We start from the raw sequence: 12,957 nt of genomic DNA on the forward strand, positions 1-12,957 counted from the left end.
TTGATAAACGAAGGGCTTGCTTGCACAACGCACGCGTCGTATTTATTCGTCGTCGCGCGGCGCTACTAAGGCTTAGGGCGTGGCTTAGCAGCCTTTCGGCACCCGTTTGTTCGCGCGATATGCCGCCGAGGGACTATTGTGAATGAGGTAATATAAATATTAGAAAATGAGAATTGATCTTAATTTATTTAGATCAATATTTTATTATTGTTGTATTATTTTAAGATCGTCAAAAATAAGAAACTACCATTTGAAAGGTATTTTCTTGATAGGTCAACCTTTGTTTACATTTTGGACACCCAATTATGAATCGGAGTATAGATTATAATTAGAGATGCGCCGAATATTCGTTTGGTATTCGGTTTTCGGCGTATTCGGCATCTTTTTTGCTATTTGTATTCGGCCAAATTATTCGGTTTTGGTGCCGAATATATTCGGTTCGAGTAGGTATGTCTATTTTCGCGTATACACGACATGGTACAGGACTAAAACACAAAACTTCTTATATAAGATTTATGTTATATTTTAAGTCAAAGAAATCCTATGACAAATTTAATAACATAAAGCAATTAAACTTTAAAAATAACATTTATTTTGAAACCTCAAAAGAACATATTTATTACTTACGAGCTGTGCCCCGCGGTTTCACCCGCGTTAAAAGTGTAAATACTCTAAAGTTTTCATGGGATTTAACTTTTTTGCGCTTATCCCTAATTCTTTTTCCAAAATTAATGTAGCCTATGTTACTGACTATAACATCAGCTAATTGCCAGTGAAAGTCCCATCAAAATCAGTACAGCCATTTTAAAGATTAGCCGGAACAAACCAAATTTGAAATAATATTTTTTTCGTTATTAGTACCGTATATACCGTATATTTTATATTTTCCTTTTATGTTATATGCTCTTAGTAAAATGTTGTTATTTTGACATTACAAACAGACACTTAAATTTTAATTATTTGTATAGATTCTATAGTTAGTATAGTCAACATTTATTTTAAACCTCAAATCAGTATTTCTTTTTACAACTTAAATCAAAGTTTTAATGAACACAGGTAACTGGCAAATTGACAATAATGGACACTATAAAAGAAATATTAGAACCTGTTTACGCGGCAAAACAATGAATTGGTAAACCGAATAATTCGGCCGAATATCCGGTTCGGTAAAAGTTAAACCGAATAATATTCGGTATTCGGTTATTCGCTGAAACCACTATTCGGCGCATCTCTAATTAAAATTATTATTTAATATTGTAATAAAAATTAAACTAAATTTTGCATAATTTATGTTAATTTATAAGCTATCATGTCGAACATATTTTATATTTTATTGTTGTAACTGTCAAGTACCCAATTATAAAAATAGTTTCTATTACGTTATATATACATATTAAAAAACATAACATGCATTTTCATTCAACACTTTCTATATAATTAACTATAGCATTCATTTGTTTAAATAAAAAAATACAACATTTACAATCAAAAAATTAAAAAGAAAGTAAAGTATGCAGATGTAATTAAAAACTGTAGGCAGGCAGCCCTAACGCGTTACCGTGCCCAGCGCAACCGTAGGAATCTAATTCAAGGTCAGGGCCGAGTTAAATTACTGTATATCCTTATACTGTGGTTTTAGGTATCTCCCTAATTGTGCGGAAAAACCTGTCAGTTTGTCAACCGTATGACATGAAAAGGTTTCCCATTTTATTACACTCTATTACATAAGTCATCTGTAATAAAACCAAATATGGTTAACCCAAGTTTAACTTAAAATATCATGTTACAATATATATTTCTTTCTTTATGCCGAGATATCAAGAACTTTTAGTTCATAAAGTTCTTATTCAATTTGGATTTATGCTAATGGAGCATTAGGAACTGAAGTCCTTAGGTGTGATAGCGCATCTGCCACCGACCTCATGTAGGGTTCTTATCGGGAATTGATTACAGATGTGTGTTGAAGGTGGTAGAACACTTTGTGGTTCGACTCCGGCGACACCACCACCACACCTATTTCTATCTCATAACAGCACTGTGTTGTATTCTGGTGTAATGGCTGTGGTAAGGGAGACATACTTTTCCGAGGCGTTCAAGCTTAGTCCTCAGGGGTAGCGGCACATCAATACGGCAATACCAAATCCTATCTAGTATTACTTACCATCAGATGGACTGCATGCTCGTCTGCTACTCCTATATTATATATATAAGAAAATGTCCATGAACGACACTGGCCACATACCATCAGGACTACTGCATGCTCTTTTGTTACTTATCGTTTATATTTAACTAATTACCGCTATTAACACGTGACATGTTAATGTGTGCTCGGAGCTCCCGGTAATACCTCCGGGATTAAGATAAAGCTCGCATCACCATTTGGTGTGGTATCCACACGTACCTTGGTACTTCCTATGGGGCACTAGCCGGGCGTTCTGAACTCCCACTCTTGCGGCCCGCTACCCTGAAGCCTTCTTTTTAGTCGGCTCTTACAACAGGTAGGGGGTACCGTAGCCCTATTCTGGTCCCGGAACTACAGGAACAGTCTATTAGCCTATTAGTCTAACAAGCACTTTTGAAAAAATGTCTTGCCAAAATTTTAAAAGTCCACACTTGACTAGCGTGCAGACTGATTGCAGCCCGTGTCTAACAGTAGGACTAAGGAAACTATTTTCCCCACTCTTCTCACTCACATTAACATAATTCTTCTTATTCTGCGCTCTCTTGTATAAACCCAATTAGACATACTCACATAGCTGCATAACCGTTTTTAAGGGGCTTGAAATACTTACAAAGCCGAGAGCATGTATAAGTTATACAATATAACATGACCGCTTTAACAACAAATAATAAAAATAAAATAAATGTTGTAAATAATTGGTGGCACCATACAAGAAACCGTTATTTTGCGCCATTGCAAAAAAAGATGCAAAAAGAGCTCTCATCCAAAGTCGGCGATGCATTGGCGACTCCTCTAGTGATGCAAATGTCCATTGCCTGCGTTGGCTACTTTCCATCAGGTAGCACATTTGCTTAATCGTTAGCTTAATCAATAAAAAAAATCTTTTCTTTTTATATGTATTGAATTGTAAACACAGTAAGACAGTTAAAATTTTCACAATGCATTTACTTATATGGCTGCTACGAGTATGATAAGAGATACTAACAATACAAAAAAAAATTTTAACAAAAAATACAACCGACTTCTATGTCACTACAAAGTAAGAAATAATTAAAATAAATGTTGGTTCAGTACATATTTCTGAAGTCGGCGCTCAATATATTTTGTTGGATAACGATGTAAACAGCGTGTCTAATATAAGCGCCGACTAACCATATTTAAATGGGACCAACTTCCAGCTCGTCTCTATGCAATAAAAAAAGAATTATTAAAATCGGTCCACTGACGGCGGAGTAATTCGTGTACATACATAAAAAAAAGATACCGGCCGAATTGATAACCACCTCCTTTTTGAAGTCGGTTAAAAAATAATGGAAATTTGGTGTCGAGTTCGCTTCACACTAGGTATCATTCACAATATTTTTTTATTCATTTTATCAATAGGTAACAAAAAATTATTATCATTATTCGATAAGTTCAGTACATTTTGTCATTAATAGCCATAATTGGCGTAACGGCCCTAATAGGGCCGATTTGCGCAACACAACACAATAACAGCGATTCCCTAATTTCGAGACAGGGATGGCGGTATGAGATTGATTAATTGAAGAATCGATATTTTTGACCAAAAATGTCGTTTATTTTTAATCAATCTCTAGTAATGGATCGATTCAGTGAATCGATATTTCATCCTAGAAAATTCATTTTTTTTAAGCAGTATTAAGTTGATTGAATATTAACAAACGTGTTATAGAGATTTTTGTTGACGCATACATATTTTAGTAGTTGTTTGGTCCTGCCGACCTTTTTTGTCAGCCCTTCAAGGTACGCCCCTGAAAAGACCGCTAATCGATTTTCGGAGAATCGATTATTTAGGTCTCCATTTTTTTGTGAATCGATTTATCACACCTCCATTGGAATCGATTCGAAAGAATCGTCGTCCGTTTCCTTACAATAATATTGATATGATACAGATATTGAAAATTTCCGTTCCGTAGTATTTATTTCTGAGCGCATAACCTGAAGTATTTTCTGTATTTTTAAGGTCTTAGAACCCTTTGGTTTGACTCCGGCGGCACCACCATTACAGCCATTTCTGCCTCATAACAGCAGCGTTAAGCGCTGTGTTCTGGTTTGAAGGGTGTGGTAAGGGAGACATACTTTTTCGAGGCGTTCCAGCTTAGTCCTCAGGAGTAGCGGCGCATCTGTGGCCGACCTCAGTTAGGAATATCTAATCCAATGTGGGGTTGACCACAGATGTCCATGGGCGGCAGTAGCGACTTACCATCACGTGGACTGCATGCTCGCCTGCTACTCGTATGTTAAAAAAAACATTGGTGGGTGAAACTGTAAAATCAGCTATAAAAAGTTTTTCAATAATAATGAAATGTAATTATCAAATCAAATCAAAAAATATAATAATACTAGCTGACCTAGCAAACGTTGTGTTACCATATAAATAAAAAAATGTTAAGGGTGAACAACCCTTATCACTTAAGGGTATGAACAATAGATAGTAGCCGATTCTCAGACCATTCAGTAGGTCTGCATATAAAATTTGGTGAAAATCGGTAAAGCCGTTTCGGAGGAGTACGGTAGGTAACTAACATTGTGACACGAGAATTTTATACATACTTAAGAATTTTTTTTCATTTTAAAATGTACTTATATAAAATTACATTAAACTAGTTACCTATTATGGACAATAAAATATCAACCTGAACATTTGAAACGTAATTATTTCGTAACGAATGTGAATCAGTATGACGTGTGAAATAAATAAGTGTAATTAGGCTATATAAACTGCGTTTCAGACTACATACACTCAAAGGTTATCAAGTATACACAATGGGTGGGTTTAAAGTGTTCCCGATTTTGGTGGTACGTATTTTTTTATATTTGAACATTCAAGTGACCTTGTATGGACGGACATATTGAAATCCATAGTTTTTAATAGGTTTTTTAAATAGGTGGTAGAACCCTAGTGGTTCGACTCCGGCGGCACCACCGCCACACCTATTTCTACCTAATAACAGCAGTGTTGCTGCTGTGTTCCGGTTTGAAGGGTGTGGTAAGGGAGACAGATTTTCCGAGGCGTTCCAGCTTAGTCCTCAGGGGTAGTGGCGCATCTGTGGCCGACCTCAGGTAGGAATATCTAATCCTATCTGGGATTGATTACAGATGTCCATGGGCGGCAGTAGCCACTAACCATCAGGTGGACTGCTTGCGCGTCTGCTACTCCTATATTATAAAAAAAGGATTTTAAACATTGAATTTCATTATTGAAAAGTCTATAAAAAGTCAAATCCACAAGGTGTTCTCGATATAATATTAGTATAGTGACGCAACTGTTATGCGGTAAATTAAATGTATGCCAAAGCAAAAGGGAAAGGAGTGTAATTGGAGTTAGGATAGAAGACAAAACAAGACTGAAAGAAATCAAAAGCAAAACCAAATTTAAAAATGTACACACAGTCGTGAAAAACTAAAATGGATTGGGCATGTGTGAAGAGAAAAGGAAGAGAAATAGACAAGGACAATAACGGAATGGTACCCACGAGAGATGACAAGAAAAAGGGAAGTCAATTAAAACGGTGGGAAGACGATATTAAAAAGACAGCTTTCCCAGGATGGATCTGGATAGCACAGGACAGAGATAAATGGAAATCTTTAGAGAGGGCCTTAGTCGGAAGACAAGCTGCTACAGGAGAATAAAGTTTGCCGATCACAAGAAAAAAAAACAAATAATAATAAACGTTAAAAACATATATATTATACATATATATTATGTTATGTATATGTTTTAAATGTGTGAACTTCAAAGTTTTAACCCTCAAAATACTTAGGTTGTAATTTATATCACTTTGTGCAGTAATAAAGGCTGTAAAGCCGTGACGAATGTATTTGCCATGCTTAAGAATTGCGCTAGTTATTAATAATTTTAATTAATATTTTATATATGAAATTGTAATTGTATATTTAAATTGTAAGGTAGAAATGTTTCAATGTTTCAGATTTGTTCCTGCGGTTTGGTGGAAAGCATGTTGTTTCCTAAGAAGATCTTGGATTATTATGATAAATCGGGTAAGGTATACACACCAATTATGGACAGTTTAACAACGGATTTTTAGTATTCATGGAATTTTACCTATGGTTTGAAAGTTTTAGTACTGAACATACTTAATGCGTAAAATACGTAAGCTATAACATCGGTGTGTGTTTTTTTTAATACCTACGTTTCGATTCCCAGTTTTAAACATTTTTAAGTTTTATTAAAAAAGATCTAAAAACTCTTTTCATAAACATTAAACATTCAACCAGTATGTAACATCACAGTCAGTATCTCATTCCTAAAACTTGCTAAAACTTCAGAAGTTTAAAAACATGGTGACGTATTTATTCGCTTTTTTTTCCAACGGTAACGCTAAGGATTCATGTTGCTTCGAATTTTATATTTTATTAATTAACTAGCTGACCCGGCAAACTTAGTACCGCCTCAAAATCTATTTATTAAATATATTTCATATAAAATATAGCCAATGTTACTCGTGGATAATGTAGCTTTCGAATGATGAAAGAATTTTTAAAATCGGTCGAGTAGTTTTTGAGCCTATTCATTACAATCAAACAAACAAACAAAGTTTTCCTCTTTATACTATTAGTATAGATTTCCTGAATCGATCATATACATATAATACATGTTTATGACAAGAACATACAATGAGTCATCATATACAGATGCTAAAATTTAATACTCTCCATTAAATATCTATTTTAAGTACGTATAATTTTTACCGGCAGAAATGGTGACAGTGCCCGTAGTAACATCTTCATCACCCTTATCTTCACGATACCTCACCTTGGTAGACATTCCAAAAGAATGCGAGAAGATAGGTTTCTGCGAATATTCAGGAACGTATCCTACAGAACTCGCTGAACAGCTGATTAGCAAGGTAAGGATAACTACACTATTTATGTCCTATACATAGATTAGTAAAGATACTTCGCCGCCTTGAAATTGAATGAAGCCACAAATGGCTTATTATCGTAAGTTCTTTTTTTGAATTCTTGACAAATCTAAACATTTTTAGAGAAAATTTACGAATAAATAACTAATACTGCGTAATTTACATGAATTTACATAATAAATAAATAATTATTTCAAATATTTTAAGGATATTTTAGCACGGAGACGTGGTAAAACTTTTTTACGCAAGTATTTCAATTCTCAAAACTGGGCACATTTTCTAGTTAGGAGTGAGTAATCTTTACTAATCTATGGTCCTATAATAAAAGGAGTAATCGGACTATCATCATCAACCCTTTAATGTCCCAGTGCTGGGCACAGGTCTCCTCTCAAAATGAACAGGATTAGGCCATAGTCCACCACGCTGGCCAATTGCGAATTGGTAGACTTCACGTACGTTTGAAACATTTTTTTAAGATTTCTCAGGTATCAAAGTTTCCTCTCGATGTTTTCCTTCACCGTTTAAGCAAGTGATAATTAATTCATAATACGTACATAACTTTGAAAAATCAGATCAGATAAATCAAATCAGAGGAGCGTCCCTGGGATTTGAACCACGGACCCCACCATCGACAGGCCGGGTTTCCTAACCATTAGGCTATCACTGCATTTTTTGCATAAGGTGAACACTAGTGAGTCGTGTAATTGTCACATTCAATTTACTGGGACAAATGAGTCGAAATTTAAGTGATATCACTATGATATCATTGCAATTCCCTTGATTGATTAATATATACTTAAGAATTAAAGATGTATGTTTTCAGATGAAAGCAACAGGTTTGTTTACAAACAGAGAAGCGAACCCTATGTCAACGTTTTCTATAGAATCACGCTTAATAACAAATAGAGGTGAAAATCCATGCTCGACTAAGAAAGAGGTAAATAAGAAGTTTTGTAACTATTGTTCGAATGTGAAACAAGAGTGAAAGTGAGACATACGTACATGATCATCATCAACCCATTACTGTCCCACGGCTGGACACGGGTCTCCTCTCATAATGAGATGGATTAGGCCATAGTCCACCGCGCTGGCCAAGTGCGTATTGGTAGACTTCAGTTTGAGTTTTTTTTTTATAAATCTCTCAGGTATTCAGGTTTCCTTACGATGTTTTCCTTCACCGTTTAGCAAGTGGCAATTAATTTCTAATATGCACATAACTTTGAAAAATCAGAGGTGCCTGGGATTTGAACCTCCGACGACTCGATCGAGAGGCGGAGTTTCTTAACCACTAGGCTATCACTGCTTTATCACATACGTACATGGCTAACTTAATAAAACCCTTTCGCTACCTCATATAAAGCCTTTTGTTTTATGTAAGGTAGTTTAAAGGGGTGGTGAGGGGGTGGTCATACTTCAAGGTTCCATGATACATTCCACTTCCTTCGAGGGAGCAATGTGTTTTGTATACTTCTTGTCACCGACTTCCCGATTCCTAGCCCTTTAGTCATAACAAAGCAGTATATAAAAAAATAAGACAGGGTACATAATTATATGAGGCATACCAAAGTCATCGTGGTCAACATAATAGGGAGTCCTATTGAGATTTGCTAAAAGTTTTACTTAATTAACTGTACAGTTTATTGTTATCCATTACCTAAATAGTATTTCAAAGCCATTTTCGTAATATTTATTTGTAGAAACCTTGGTGACATAACCTCATAACAGCAGTGTTAAGCGTTGCTTTTTTCTGGATTGATTTTATGTCATTTATACAATAAGATTTCAATGTAGTAAAGCTTAATATCAGTGATTAAATATTAATTGTTTCATGTCATGAAATTCTTGCACATTGTAATAACATTTGTACCAAATAACATTTGTAACTAAGAGTATGGCTATCGAGCCATACTCTTAGTTCTTGTTTGAACTTTGTTAATGCCTAGTATTTTATATCCGTAGGAACAGCATAATTCTTCCACACATAGCGACACAATTTCTGTGATAGGAAGCTGTTGTAGGTTTTCTAGGAAGTACTCGTAGGTACTAATCGGACTACTCGGTCTGGATTTCTAGTGTTTCTAGGGTATGTGTCAATTGCTTTTACAAATAAGTCATGATTAGCTCTAGTAAATCATGTTAGTTCCAAGATATAAATACAGGGTAAAGTAAGGAGCCCTAATTTTCCAAAAAGTGTTCCACATGAGTCCCACGGCGCCTTTCCACAAATCGTTCTTATACATTTTTTTGGCCAATTAATGCTCTATTTATCTCAGAGGAGTTTCGCCAGATTGGAGGATGTAGTAAGGAATAGCACTTACAAGTGCTACAATTCACTGTTTTCAGGTAATTTTTACCTAAAAGGTAAAAAAATACTTTTTAGGTTTAAACTAGCTGACCCGGCAAACGTTGTTTCCATATAAAAAAAGGTTAAGGGCGAACAACCCTTGTCACTTAGGGGTATGAAAAATAGATAGTAGCCGATTCTCAGACCTACTGAATATACATATAAAATTTGGTGAAAATCGGTAAAGCCGTTTCGGAGGAGTACCTACGGTAACTAACATTGTGACACGAGAATTTTATATATAAGATTACCTGTAATTAAAGTTAGTGTATTATGTAAACGGCCTTTATTTTTCAGAGACTGAAACCCATGATTGGACTAGCCGCTGATGGAAATTGGTATTTTATTTTAAACTCAGATGAAGAGTCTATTTACGTAGCATACGTCGAAATATGCGCTGAGTAAGATATTTCTTTGTCTACTTTTTTACACACTAGTTTTTTATCCACCCACTAGTCCACCTGATGGTAAGTATCTACTGCCGGCCATGGATATCTTTAATAACCCCAGATAGAGTAATATGCCTAGCTGAGATCGATCACAGATACGCCGCTACCCCTGAGACCTAGCCGGAACGCTTCGGAAAAGCCACACAACTGATTATATTTTTAAATTATTGAAACCTTATCTACCAAGCTTTCCTTTCATCCAGGGTAAAAATTTAAAAATAATCGATTTATATGAAAAGATTTTTAGGGCTATTACGACTCCGCTATCTGTCCGTCTGTCACAGGTCCGTAAACCGTAATAGATAGACACTTGCATTTTTAACAGATGATGAGGAGATTATTTTTTGGCATCTTGCGATCTAAATATTGAACCGTCATAGGGACGGGTCCTACGTAAACTGGTGCAAGTGCGTTTTCACAACTTTACAGTAGAGCGATTTGAATGTTCTAATGCGTGTAACTTTAACATTATTCAACGTACATAGTTAAAATTTTAAAATGGTATAATTGGATCATTTTGAAAAAAACTGCATTATACGTGAATAATGTTAAAGTAGACACTTCAAATTTTTACAATCCGTCTTAATTTTATTATATGTTGTTTACTTGTCATTTATCGTCACTCCAACTCTATCTATGATGATAGGTACAATGTCAGAAAATAGTGATAGATGGCATGTGTATCGGTAGTTCTTTAGGCTTGACTAGATAGCGTTGTTTCATTTAACTAAGTATTGTTGAAAATAATAAAATGTAAAAATAATGAAAATTTGGTGATACGGAACCATCCATGTGCGCATTCGTACTTGGCGAATTATTTGAACACATAGTAATATTTTAAAATAGATAAATTATTATAACGATTATTTTTTTTTGTAATGCAATATCAAATTCGGTTTCTATAATAATTACTTCTACAATAATCTGTTGGTATTTTTTAGTTTTGATAACGATCATTGTGATTTAATATTGCAGAGGCGAGAATCCTCCATGGGGGACAATCATCCTGAAAACGCCTTACGAAGCCAAGTGTATTCAGAAGTATATTAACGGTACTATGTCTGTAATATTAGACAAGGATCGAGAAGAAAAGACGTTTGAGATACCCGTTGCCTGTTCTTGCGTCGCAGTTTACTAATGATCTATGACAACAAGAAAAATGATGAAATGTATTATTCGAACACCAAACGTGCCTACTGTAATTTGTAGACCCTGACTTGAATATACTTACAAAAAACATTAAACTAGTGTTTTATTTACTCGTATTGTATTGTATTGTATTGTATTGTATTGTATTGTATTGTATTGTATTGTATTGTATTGTATTGTATTGTATTGTATTGTATTGTATTGTATTGTATTGTATTGTATTGTATTGAATTGCATTGTATTGCATTGCATTGCATTGCATTGTAAAATTGTATCCATTTGTAAATTTGGATGAATGTATTATTTTCAATCATAAAACTAAGGTACTTTGACTGTGGTTGTTGTAACATCAGGTCAAGGTTGTACTATTGTACTCTTATTAAATTTGATTAGTGTACGCAATTTCATTGCGATTAGTCAAAATACGGTTAGTAAATGTTATTAAATACGGACGAAATTTCCGGATTGACCGGGAAAAACTGATAAGCTTAAAACGGCTGGTCAGACGTTCTTCATACATAGCTAGGAACACTCTATTGGCCAAGTGAGAGTCGAACTCGCACAAGGAGGGTTCCGTACCAGCAAATGTTATCTCAAATGTCATCTTATATATAAAATTCCCGTGTCACAATGTTAGTTACCATATTCCTCCGAAACAGCTTTACCGATTTTCATATGCATATTCAGTAGGTCTGAGAATCGGCTACTATCTATTGTTCATACCCCTTAGTGATAAGGGTTGTTTACCCTTAACATTTTTTTTTATTTATATGGCAATACAACGTTTGCCGGTTTCAGCTAGTATTTTATTTTTTTAATCTTTGTTACCATTAAAGCTAAAAAAGTACACACATTTTGAACATATAGTGTCTAAATAAGGTTACATAATTATCAAATAGTACCTATACTTAGCATGAAATATGATGTATTGTGAATCATATACAGGTTAGATACCTTCATATGACAATAGGTAAATGTAAACACAAGTAGACTTACTCCTTCCTGGGAAAATGTTAAAATAATTAAAAAACACTTAACGTCGAATTTCAAAAACTTTTTTTCAAACGATCTTAATAATAAATGATGGGGTAATAAATATAGTTCATAAAACAAAAAAAACACGCTTTTATGATAAACTCAACTAAAAAGTGCTTTTTGAAAACTGATAAGTGGAGCACCCCACACTTTTTCCACAATAATACTATTTACTGTTTCTTAATTGATTCCTAGATTGAAAATTATTTTCTACTTTTTAGTTGAGTTTATCATAAAAGCGGGTTTTTTTAGTTTTTTGAACTATATTTATTTTATTAATTTTTAGTATTTGTTGTTATAGCGACCATCATTAAGCATCCATCGTCTGTAAAAAAATCAAGTGTCTACTCGTATCTATTACTTAATTTAAAGAGTTTTTGCGATTAGATAAAGCGTGTGGAAAATTTGAAAAAATGCAAAAAAAATCCTGTGCCTAAAGTACTAAAGATATTTGATTGAAAATTTGTTTGGAGGCTTGGGAGATGGAAAGGTTCATGTGGTTATGTCCCTGTAGTTCCGGAACCAGAATAGGGCTACGGTGAAAAAATGTCATTGGGCTACGGTATCCCCTGCCTGTCGTAAGAGGCGACTAAAAGGGGGCTTCCGGGGTTGCGGGCGGCAAGAGTGGGAGCTCGAACCGTCCAGTAAGCTACCCCAGGAAGGACAGCGGTATGCGTGGACGCATACCATCGTAATCACCAGATGTTGTGGGAGGAGCGAACGTTCCCCCAGGGCAGAGCCCGATCGGGTTCATCGTGCTTGGAGGACTCCATTTGTGTTCCGTCGGAGATCCCGGAGTTCTCCAACAAGCTCTGAGGGGCTTTAGTGCGGTAAAAATCCCACATATCCCGGCGTCGCGCCCAGGTTGTCGGGTACGTTTTGAAGGTTTCC

The 12,957-nt window shown here is 35.1% G+C and overlaps 1 protein-coding gene across 1 annotated transcript; it reads left to right on the forward strand.

Annotated features, from left to right (window-relative positions):
* The first annotated feature begins 4,877 nt into the window (after nt 1-4,877).
* On the forward strand, nt 4,878-11,114 carry LOC140750339 (uncharacterized). Its single transcript, XM_073083799.1, has 6 exons — nt 4,878-5,002; nt 6,136-6,205; nt 6,923-7,074; nt 7,913-8,026; nt 9,731-9,834; nt 10,858-11,114. Exons 1-6 carry the CDS (start codon nt 4,970-4,972, stop codon nt 11,018-11,020), a joined length of 636 nt encoding a protein of 211 aa, XP_072939900.1. The 5' UTR covers nt 4,878-4,969; the 3' UTR covers nt 11,021-11,114.
* Nucleotides 11,115-12,957: the final 1,843 nt, after the last annotated feature.

This window comes from Epargyreus clarus, unplaced genomic scaffold (assembly GCF_041222505.1).
Source record: "Epargyreus clarus isolate Ecla_fem2 unplaced genomic scaffold, WU_Ecla_fem_2.2 ptg000019l, whole genome shotgun sequence".
Lineage (NCBI taxonomy): Eukaryota > Metazoa > Arthropoda > Insecta > Lepidoptera > Hesperiidae > Epargyreus > Epargyreus clarus.

What these genes read in the sequence shown, in the direction of transcription:
- LOC140750339 (XM_073083799.1), top strand. Translation starts at nt 4,970, where the DNA reads ATGGGTGGGTTTAAAGTGTTCCCGATTTTGGTG. An exon ending in AAGTGTTCCCGATTTTGGTG is followed by an intron (nt 5,003 to 6,135) that starts GTACGTATTTTT and finishes TCAATGTTTCAG; the next exon opens with ATTTGTTCCTGCGGTTTGGT. An exon ending in CTGAACAGCTGATTAGCAAG is followed by an intron (nt 7,075 to 7,912) that starts GTAAGGATAACT and finishes GTATGTTTTCAG; the next exon opens with ATGAAAGCAACAGGTTTGTT.